The 11,463-nt window shown below is 38.2% G+C and overlaps 1 protein-coding gene across 2 annotated transcripts; it reads left to right on the top strand.

Annotated features, from left to right (window-relative positions):
• Window positions 1–1,640: 1,640 nt before the first annotated feature.
• On the top strand, window positions 1,641–11,029 carry LOC113681419 (UTP--glucose-1-phosphate uridylyltransferase). 2 transcript variants are annotated; one of them, XM_089211597.1, is made up of 14 exons: window positions 1,641–2,104; window positions 2,983–3,111; window positions 3,799–3,906; window positions 4,348–4,530; window positions 5,460–5,674; window positions 5,871–6,004; window positions 6,808–6,896; window positions 7,021–7,089; window positions 7,830–7,861; window positions 8,021–8,117; window positions 8,570–8,648; window positions 8,796–8,962; window positions 9,114–9,218; window positions 9,807–11,029. In XM_089211597.1, the coding sequence occupies exons 1-14, from the start codon at window positions 2,045–2,047 to the stop codon at window positions 9,912–9,914; spliced, it is 1,575 nt and encodes a 524-aa protein (XP_089067723.1). In that variant the 5' UTR covers window positions 1,641–2,044; the 3' UTR covers window positions 9,915–11,029. The 2 variants fall into 2 exon arrangements, with proteins under 2 accessions (XP_089067723.1, XP_089067725.1); XM_089211599.1 differs by lacking the exon at window positions 1,641–2,104 and adding an exon at window positions 2,763–2,893.
• The last annotated feature ends 434 nt before the right edge of the window (window positions 11,030–11,463 follow it).

Genomic DNA, 11,463 nt, shown 5'->3' on the forward strand with positions numbered 1-11,463 from the left:
TAATGTGGATGCCAGGTAACCCGAAGAAACGTCCACGTTTCCAACAGCAATGTTTCGGTTTTGTCGCGATTGTTTCAGATAATTTCGCGATTTCGAAGTAAGCGCGAATCACTTCGAAGTTGCACGAGAGTGTATAGAGAGTCTCCAATGAACAGTTGACATTTCATCCTCGTAACTACCAGTTGATTCAACAGTACAATTTGAGGGTGTAATTAACTTCGGTAGGCCATCCCTGCATTTGAATCACTTGTACCTTTTTATATGCAAATAATCTTTGTGGGACGTTCAAAATAATAAAACCAAGGACTGCCAATCAATCTTTCAGTTTAAATCTTGTTAGCTCGTTAGGTAACGGAGTGGTAGCTTGAAACACCGCATGTCAAGACTAAGGTAAGCAACACTTTGTTGAGAAAATTCAATTTAAAAAATCATGCTCTTCACAGAATCATGAATTTGTATTACGAAAGGCGCAAAATACCAATTACATAATTTGCCGGTTCCCCTGTTCAATTCATGAGCTCTTTATTCTTGCAAGGTTGTATGGAATATATCTCATAATGTACTGAGAAAACCACATCATCCCTGGGGCATGGAAAAAGTGCTCTTGAGCCGAGTTAGGTAATTTAAATCTTCTCATTCCTGAGTTCTTATGTGAAATCATACACAGCTATTTTGATGGCGTGTTCTTTTATACCGGTGCTGCGTACACCAGCAACCTGCATTAGTCGAAAGAACGCAAATTCGCCTGTGTAAATAATATTATCCATAAACACCTCTTGCTCCTATGTTTAAGAATTGAAAGAAGTCCCAAACTCTTAGCTTTGTTACTTAACTGAAAAGTAGACAATTAATCACCGAAGTAGAGAAAATATCCAGCACTTTCACCGACACTGAGGTGAATAATCGTTTTAGCATATATCACACAGAAGCCAAAGGGAATTAAATTATTTCTGTCAACATACCAAGAAATGCTCGGAAATTACATTGTTGACACGCGATGTTTTCGGCTACTCGAAGGTGAATAGTTCTTGCTAATCACTTCTGAACCAGCCAATCAGGGCGAAGATAAAAAGCACTATTCACTTGTGTGGTACGTAGTATATTACAATAACAAGAGCCCAATATGCCACACGATGAGCGGTCTGTGTCCCAGTTTGGATCTACTTACTACAGCTTGTCAGATATATATTTCTATTTAAATAAAAAAAGTACCAGTTTTGGTCGGGGGCTCCTCGTGTAACCGAAAAAAGAGCAGATAGGGAAATACCCTCACCCCACCCGTTCCTCGTCCCCTTCGCCTTCCCTGTTTCCCAACACACACATGCGGACACACTCCTTCATGGCTTCATGGCCCCTTGCCAAACATGAAAGTTGCAAGGAGAATCGCGTTATTATGATCGCGTCGTTCTATTCATGGAATCTTACTCGGATCATGCCTCTATAGCGGGTTCTGAAAGAATCATCTGAACTCACTTTTTGAGGTTTTAATCTCATTCTGAGATTGTTTTAACTGAATTTACCATCGAGGAATACTTCATCACTTATCGTCCGCAGGTAAGCATGAGCAACAGTCCAGCCAGTCGAGGCCCGAATTCATCTTTCGTGCCTTTTTGACCTTTTTATGTCTGATTTTATCGCAGATCACAACTATCATTTCCCAGATTCTACTCACAAAGTAGAGGACTTCTCTGGAGTGACCCATCATAGTGTGGTATAAACCTTGGAGTCATCGGAGGCTTTAATGTCATAAGATTTTGCTCATGAGCAAGGTGGTCCGCACTGCTGGAGCCTGAGTCTGTCGCAGTCTCAGTAAGCGACCAGGAGTATTGTGATGAAAAGATAGTCCAGCGCAAGTAACCCACATCATTTGATCAGATTTCTCAGACAGAAAGCTATCGCGAAATTATAACCCCTGGGTGGAGAAGAGTCCCATTGGAGTCACGTTATCAGGTCACGTCATCTGTTAATATTAACCGTAGTAAATTCCACCCAGGTTGAACTTGGTTTTTCGGATTCAGCCATTGATTGTAAGGAGGAAGCCACCATGGCTTCAAACACAGTAGATAACCTTGACTGTAAAAATGATGTCTGGAAATCATTCAAGGTACCGGAACTTTTAACCTTACGTAACTAAATATTCCAATCGATTTTAGTATACCTCGGGTGTTGACAAATAATTATGCAGCTACGAGTTTTCGAGGCCGATCAACGAACTGCTTCTACAGTGAAAGCAGAAACAAACAGCCATGTTTTTGTTTCATTTTGGTCGAGTTATCTAGGGTTGCTGTGATAAATTATCATTGTTGATTAACCATTCAAAATGCCACGCAGTAAAATAGGCACTACTGTAATATATGTAAACGACGATTACAATGAAAAGCGAAATTTGACTGGATTGTTAGGAGTGTAACTAGAAAGGATCTTGGGCCCCGTTTTGGAGAAAAAATTCCGATTTCACTAACTTATGAGTTGAATTCAATCACCATTAAAATGAAAAGAACTGATCTTTCAAACTGGAGGGAAGCGATTTGTAGATCTGTGTTGAGGCGTATCCCAAGAAATGATACCTATATTTTTAGAAGTGTATTTCTGTAATCCTTCTCCGATATCGTGCGAATGAGTCTCTGCTACAATAAAGTGTCTCTTGTCTTTTTATTACTTTCACTACTAAATACTCTTAAACAAAGAAAGCAATCAAACATTAAATTGAAGCAAATCTATCAATCTATCATGGAATCACGCATTCTATTGTATCTGCTCGTGGGAGTCTGGGATCCAAACAAGTTGTAATTAACTCGTGTAGTGGAGAGAGTCTACCTCTACGATAAATATTTTATTTCTTGTATCCTTTGTTAGGGAGTAATTAGCGTCATTGCAACGTAGACATATCATGGTAAGCCGTGAGATGCGATGGACTCGTGTGAATGTTCTTTTTCTGTTGCGAGCAAAGTGGTGACTGTGTTTGGTTATTCATTGTTTCAGACGACATCTTCAGATCAAAAGTCAGACCCTGTGGTCGAGTTCAAATCTCTCGCTCGTAGAGATGCCTTTGAACGAATGGACTCTGAATTGAAGATTTTACTTGAAACAGCACCAGAAGACAAGAAGGAGGTAATGTCTCTCTGAACTGTATTTGTAGGGCTTTTAGTGTTGCAAACCACCTTCAAAGTTTTAAATCTAAACACAGCTTTGCAATTCAGAGGTAGTGTAAACACTGACACCGGCTTATCACGGCTTAACATGTAACTGGAGGTAATTAATTCTTACCTGTGTCCAAAATGTGAATTAAGGGATGCATAGTCATAAAGATAAACAGCTTATCCCATCAGAGGAACAGAAAGTTTCTCCCGATAATATACCTCGGGTACAAAGACTTCAAAGCCATACCTCAATATTGCTTTACCTTCCAAAGCATTTGCTTTTCGGTATAAGTTTATTCAAGGTATATATCTTTGATATAGGATGACCTTTGCCTTCGTTGCCTATGATTCGAGAAAGAGAGAAAAGTTTGAAAACACAGGAACAAAATGTTATCAATCCAGGGTTTTCGTCAAGAAATCCAAAAAGCTAAGGGAAATATTTTCAAGTAACAAGAGGATATTACTGAATGAATAAATTGCTCAGGTCATTGAAACTTAGCCAAAGAATTCTGCATGGTGGTGGAGGAATATTTCGTCTCTGCCAGTGAGAGGATTCTTGCAGAAAGCCATATAAACAGCTGGTTTACCATAATCCTTTAACACCATCCTCAAAATGTTGGAGACTTTCAAGATGCTGGATTTTTTGTTTGCTTTCTAGGAAGCATTGAAGAATATGAAAGGCTTCAAAGAGTTGTTTGGCAGGTATCTTGAGGAAGAAGGTCCATCAGTACTCTGGGACAAAATCAAACCTCCTCCCGAAGGATCTGTGAGTAGAACATTCATGAACTATCTATACAAAGATTTAGGGATTACATCTAGTTGGTCATGCTTTCTGCTGAGAAGATTCTTGACAACGATATGACGATGATTCTTATGTCTCTGTTCGTAATTGTAAAAAGTGTTGATAAGATGATTTAAGATAACTCCAATATAACACTTCTTGTGGCATCCAATATTTGTTAATTAAAGAGTTGATATTGATATGTCCAACCGATCCAGCACACTGGATGTACATTGTTGTGTATTGGATTATTGAGTCAGTCAGGAGACACTCATTCTTTCATTGCTAAATCTACATTCTGTCTTTATTCAACAATCAACTATCTATAATCCTAGTACAGTCATCCTACTTGATTACAGTGCTTTTACATCACTCAGCAGTAAAACAGTATTTTCTCTAATGTTTATATAACAATCTAACCTTTAGATTGTCATGTACGATGCAATACCAGAGGTTCCAGCAAGCACTTTTAAGGAAGTCCTCAATAAACTTGTGGTGATCAAGCTTAATGGAGGTTTGGGTACAAGTATGGGATGTACTGGACCCAAAAGTCTTATCTCGTTACGTCGGGATTTAACCTTCCTTGACATGAATGTTCAGCAAATTGAGGTAACAAAAATTATGCTTGAAATGAAATGTGACATGCTTTAAAATAAATTATGTTAACCCTTTCACTCCCAAGATCTGAATCATTAGTAATTCTAATAATTCCTTAATTGATATAATTCTTTATTCTCATCACTTGTTTCCTTGATGTTGAATGGATATTGTATGGAGTTTGTATGGAGAAATTATGTCTTGGTCATTAATGGGAATTACTGGGTTAAGACCACAAATTCTATCGAACTTTTGAGTCAGTTATTGATGGTGTTTATTTGTGGACTTTTTGAGACTTTCACTCTTGGGAATAATTACTGTTTAGGTTCTCTTTGGAATTTTGAAATTTCAAATTTCGGCAACTGATGAAGTATGAAATGTGAAGCAGCAAGATAAAATGAGAGGACAGAGGGGAAAAATCAGAGTAATGGCTGGCTAGTTTAACACCACAAAAAAATACCATTGCACTTCTTTTCAGAAGTTGTCTTCATCTATCCTAATGATTATGGTGTGTTTACTCAAAATATCAGATCAAGAATGACCTCAGTGGAAAAACATTGGAAAAAGACTTCTTTTCAAGAGGATATCTATTTCAACATAACTTTGCTCTCTACACCATTACATCATAATCTATATTCTGCAAACTGTTCCTTACAATTTCCCTATGGTACACATGGACTTTACACAGATAATTTGTTTCCCAATCAAGAGCTTCTTGGCAATCATTTCCCTTATTCCCATGACACTGATGTTTGATTCAACAGGGACAATGTTGGGAGAAATTAGATGCTAATCACTTTTAGGAATTAAAGAGCTTAGTGAAAGCACTCCCTGGTTATTTTTTGGTAGTTTCTAGAAAGGAGAGTGACAAAACTCCAAAGGTTTATAAAATCTCTAAGTTTAAGATTTATGATTCATGCCTTTCACCTTTTCTCTTACAGCATTTAAACAACAAGTATGGCTGCTCTGTTCCACTTGTCCTTATGAATTCTTTCAACACACACGAAGAGACTCAGAAGACCTTGAGGAAGTACAAAGCAAATAATGTTCAAATTCACTGCTTTAATCAGAGCCAACATCCCCGCATTGTAAAGGAGTCTCTGCTCCCCTTACCTAGACTCATAGGAGCTCAGAAAAATGAGTCAAATATTGAATGGTAAGTAATATCAGATACATACATTAGATAACAAGTATAGGCAGAGGGAATATGTATCCTAGTGGAGAGTTTTTTGAGGGACTGAAATTCCCAGCAGGTGCTAATTTATACCTCGGAAAAGGTCTTGTTACCTCGAATAAAATTGAACCACAAGTTTCAAATCTGATACATGCACTGTATTTCTTTTCTCAAACAGCTGGTACCCTCCAGGTCATGGCGATATTTATGGCTCATTCTACAACTCTGGTCTTGTCCAAAAATTCATTGATGATGGCAAAGAGTATATATTTGTGTCAAATATTGACAACTTAGGAGCCACTGTAGATGTAAATATCCTTTAACACTGTTGAAAGTTTGCAAAAGTGTGACAACACATTCAAACAGGGAGTATTTTCCTCCTCCCCCTCCTCAATTTTTTGTAGCAAATTTCAAGACTAGACTCTTGGGGGATAAATTGAAATCTATTTAGAAAAAGGTTCACACTTTTCCCACACCATTTTGCCTTAACCAAAAAGAACCATGATGCTACGTTTGATGTGAAATTCTTACTAGTTTCCCCTGACAAATGGAAGTTGTCCCTCTGTCCAGTCCTCTAATTCTTCTCTATACTGCCACCGTTTGTCACTAATGAGAATGGCACAAACCAGAAAATTGGCTGTCTGGATTTGAGTCATAACTGATATGTTGCTAGACACACAAGTTTCTAAGGTTATTACTTATGTATAAAGGGGGTATGTTTCTGAAGAAACTGTGGTGCTGCATCAGTGGAAGAGTATAACTGTGTAATTCAGTATTATCAACTGAGTTGATGAGGTAAATTGGCCACTGTTTAGAGTTTCAAAGCTGATATTTCAAGGGTTAGCCCTTTGTCAAAGGGAAAGACAAATGACTAACATTTAGAGGAACTAAATTTTAAATTCACTCTGAAAAAGGGTTAACACTCAAAACATTGGCTTTGAAACTCTTTACAATGGCCAATTTATGTTATCAACTCAGTTGATAATGCTAAATTACCTTGTTATTGATGTAGGCTTCCTCATAGATATAACTCAACTGTTTTATTCCAAGGTTAGCCTCAAGGACTGAAACAGAATTGTGTTCAGAGAAACCAAACTTTCTTTAACCATATTCAGATATTTTAAATTACATGTTAAATCCTTCGCGATCACCAGCTCCTGAGTTTGTCATGGAAGTCACTGATAAAACACGGGCTGATGTAAAGGTAAGGAAAAGCACTCTTAATACTTAAGTCATAAGTGATAATTGCATGAAAAATCCAGAAATCCAGCTATGTATTTTGATGTGCATTTATTGCAAGATTAAGAGAATAATTTCCATTTTCATAGGGAGGAACCCTCATAGAATATGAAGGAAAACAAAGACTTTTAGAAATTGCACAAGTTCCTAAAGAACATGTAAGTAAAAGGTCCTTTCTTTTAACCCTTTCACTCCCAAGATCTATATAATAATTCTCCTTACTATCTGCCATACAATTCTTATGATGTTACTTCAGAGAATTTGGTATTGAATCAACTAATAATCCCATAATTGATATTCTTCTCTATTCTCATTACCTGCCTGCTTGAGATTGTATTGATATTGTAAGGAGAAATTCTCTCTTGGTCACTTGTGGGAGTGAAAGGGTTAATTTACTATGATAATTTTTTTTCAATGTTCTTCAATGCACATCATTTGTCAAATTTCTGAATAAATTGTTGATGACAGGAGTCTGCTGTCCATAGAGTTGAATAGTGAATAAATAAGTTACATACAAAATAAGTGGCATATTTCTTTTGTGGTATGTTTGCACACAGAGAGCAGAAACATTTATGCCATGTTACTTTGTAAATTATCTTAGCCCGTAAAAAATCTAAAGGAACCATCAAGAATTAGATTTTAAAAAAACTTAGTAATGAGGGTATGATCTTTAGAGTAAACTGCATATTTGAATTAAGTTAAATGGTCTGAAAATTTCAGGAGTTTAACAGGATATGTTGTGGTCAATCTGATGCTTAAGCCAACCGAGATATAAAGTCACTGTTGTTGGAATTAGGTTCCCTCTGGGCCCAACTTTTCTTCTGGAAGACGGAGGTAGTAAATGTATCTAAGAATAAATCCCAAGTTGATATGATTAAATGAAAATCTATTTTTTTAGGTTGATGAGTTCAAATCAGTTAACAAATTCAGGTATGTTCCATTCATTCTATAGCTAATTCTTGTCCAAACAAATTCTGGGGAGAGGAAAAAATAGTTGTTAAAGTGGTTAAAAGATACTATGTGTTTCTGCAGTAGATTAAAAATCAAGTGTTATTTATTCAAGTGGTACTTTTGTTTTTTCATGGTTAGAATTTTCAACACCAACAACTTGTGGATGAAGTTGGCTGCAATTAAGAGGCTTGTTGAGGAAGACAAGATGCACATGGAAGTTATTATCAACAACAAGGTGTGGATCTACTTAGATGTGATTCAGTTATTCAAACTAGCCTGTTTAGTAGGTTTTAAAACTTGGAAAAGTATCATTTGTGAGGATCTGGCAGTCTTTGCTAATGCTTTGGTCATTCTCAAAAAAAGAATAAGCACCCTGCCCACAATAAGTGCTGTGCCCTGTTCCAAATAAGTGCCCTCCCTGTAGGTAACCAAAGTAAATAAGCCCCCTGGGCACAAAATTGAATCATTACAGTAAGCATTGTTTATGTCAAGAGTGAGTGAGGGACTGGCCACTATTTATCACCCAGGGGAGAACAGTCGTTGAATTCTGGAATGGGGATGGAGAGTGCTTGTCGCTCTTGGAGGTTTCAGTCAACTTTAAAGCAATTGCAAGACAGAAAACAATTTATCAGTCAATTTATGACATCTAAAGTCAATTTATTTCATGCTATCTCTCTGCCCTTCTAGACCCTTGATAATGGAATGCGTATCATTCAATTGGAGACAGCTGTGGGTGCTGCTATGAAAAACTTTGAAGGAGCTCATGGTAAGAGTGAAAGATGGTGTAAGGTAATTTTTGTCAACTCCACCCCTCCTCCCCCACTCCTTCCCCCTAATAGAATACTAAGCGAATCACAAGCTCATTATTTATTTCTTTGGTTAAACCTGCTTCGTCCTCTCTCTGCCTGTATAGGTATAAATGTACCACGTAGACGTTTCCTCCCAGTCAAGACTTGTTCAGATCTACTGCTGGTGATGTCGAACCTGTATGACATGAAGCACGGTCGACTCGAGATGAGTCCGCTGAGACAGTTTCCGTCTGTGCCCATAGTGCAGCTCAGTGGTGGTTATTTTAAAAAGGTGCGTGGACAGAAGTTTATATTAGAGCTTGTCTCCGTCTGCATTTTTTAAATCATGGAACACATGCCGCTATCATTTTGTTGTCTTTCTTTTTTGTAGTCAATTTCAGCAAAGTTTCTGTCATTATTTAATTTTATTTTTTTATCAATAGGTGAAGGATTTCTTGAATCGTTTTGAGACCATTCCCGATTTAATTGAACTGGATCATTTGACAGTGTCTGGTGACGTCACGTTCGGCAAAGGAGTGTCTTTGAAGGTAGGTCGTCACACATGGAAGGATGGTCTTCACAATGTGTGCCAAATTGTTACGTTCAAGTGTTAGTTTGTACAAATTTCCGTACATCGCTCAGTCAACCTATCGTAAATTCCATGTTGCAAGGCAAACATTTGAATCCATCTGATTGAACCCGTAATTTGCGAGCATTTGCACAGTATTCTCTTGGTGAAAATTATTGCTGCCATCTTTGATTGTTACGGCAGTGGAAATCAGGGGAGGAAAATAAATTTGTACCAAGGGGGTGAGCCACGATAAAAAAAAAAAAAAGAGAGAGAGAGAGAGGAGAGGGGGTGTGGCAGTGAAGTCTCCTCGACTTCTCTCCCCCCACCCCCTCCACCCCCGCCCTCATCCTTTCCACTGCAACTCTCCCCTCCCCTCCTCATCCCTTCCACTCCAACACCGTCCACTTCAACTCTAAATCAATAATGGCCTTTTGGATATACAGTCGCAAGCGTGCAAGGCCAATGCGCCCTAAAAAGACGCCTGCATGACAGGCTTGATTGTGCCTGATGATTTTGTGGTGTTTTATTTCGTTTTTTCCTTTTTTTTCTTTTGTCATTTTAACAGGGAACAGTTATAATCATAGCCAATCATGGGGAAAGGATTGATATTCCTTCAGGTTCACTTTTAGAAAACAAGATTGTTTCTGGAAATCTGAGAATTTTACAGCATTAACAAACAGGAAAAAAGCTTATTACGTATTTTATCAGTTACCGATAATGTTGACTGTGATTTTTCTCGTTATATTAATCGTAAAAAATATTTAGCCTGTGTTTAACTGTCAGTTGGAGTAAACGAGCGAGAAAATGAGCGCGCGAAAAATGGCCAGCAAGCTGATGCGACGGTGGTGTTGTCAGGGAAACGACTGTGTTGCAGTTTTTTCGCGCGCCCTATTTTTCGCTCGTCTCCAATGAGCCTGGGATAGACTGAAAAATATTTCGTCTGACTCGTGACGCTACAGGTGCGATTGCGTGATGCCACGTTAGGAGTAACGTTTTCTGCACTGTGTTATGAAGTGTCGTTTGTAATTGTTAGTCAGTGTCTAGTTCACGTAATAATGGGTAAATATTGATTGTAGCAGTTTATTTAAGGTTTCTAGCAACTGTTGTAAAACAACATATGACCAAAATATCGAGTGCATTGACGTTTTCAACTTTACCTTTAAATATCCTTTCAAGGCGAGTTATGATACGGAGTAACACTAGTTATTACAGTGATCAGGGCAATCATAGTTGTTTCATTTAGGTACCTTCAACACTTGCTAGTTTGCATGCCTAGCGGTGATCTGCTCTAATTTTTTCCACCTTTTACAAACAGCGACAAGATTCAGAACAAGATCACGAACAACATTCTTGTTTCTTTTTTTTACCTCGATATCGAGTCAAGCTCGTTAGTTTTGACCCTTAAAAACCATGACACAAGGAGAGGACAAAATTTGCTTTTTGAGGAAAAATTATTACTTAAACTGTAGCTGTTGCATGAAGCCCATTCCCTCTCATTTCACCTCATGTCCTCAATACATTCAGAGGATGAGGCAGAATTTGGCAAGAATTTCACCCTTTCTGTACGTATCTCCGGTCGACAACTTTCTCTCGATTAAAGCTTACATCGGCAAAATCTTGGGACCTTGAATGTACATGGAAATCACATAAATTGTGAACAAATTTCCTACAAATGGTAGTAGTGATAATATATTTAAGCACACTACTTTATTTCTCTGCTTTTGAGAAGATGTAGGCAAGTACTTAGCTCGGAATTTGGGAATACAATAAAGTTTATAAGTTCATGTACATCGATTTTTTACTTTGTTTTCTTCATTGAAATTTGACCCATGTGTTCCTTCTTCACACATAATCATCCTTTAAAATCTCCCCTCTTGAGGATCAGAAAGCCAGTTCGTTTTCGCGTAAGGTCCATTGTAATGCTCGATATAATTTCAGTCCTTGTTACAGCATTTCTTGTTAATCCTGGGCTGGGCTACGCTCGATTGGCTCGAGTACCCTCTTTTTCTCAGTTCCAGTCTTCGAACCCTCTCCCTTTCTCTTCCCTTTCCCCCCCCCCCCCCCCATCCCTCCCCTGGCACGGGCACAGTATGCACAGAGAAACCAATGGGGCGCCAGAGGCATATGCGCCTTGCGTCTCAGAGGGTCCAGAGGCACAGCCACACCAGAAAAGAAAAGTTTCTTAATAATTCCAACTTATATGGAAGCTACTCACCTAAGGA

The sequence above is a fragment of the Pocillopora damicornis genome, chromosome 7 (genome assembly GCF_964200805.1).
Source record: "Pocillopora damicornis chromosome 7, jaPocDami1.2, whole genome shotgun sequence".
Classification (NCBI taxonomy): Eukaryota; Metazoa; Cnidaria; class Anthozoa; order Scleractinia; family Pocilloporidae; genus Pocillopora; species Pocillopora damicornis.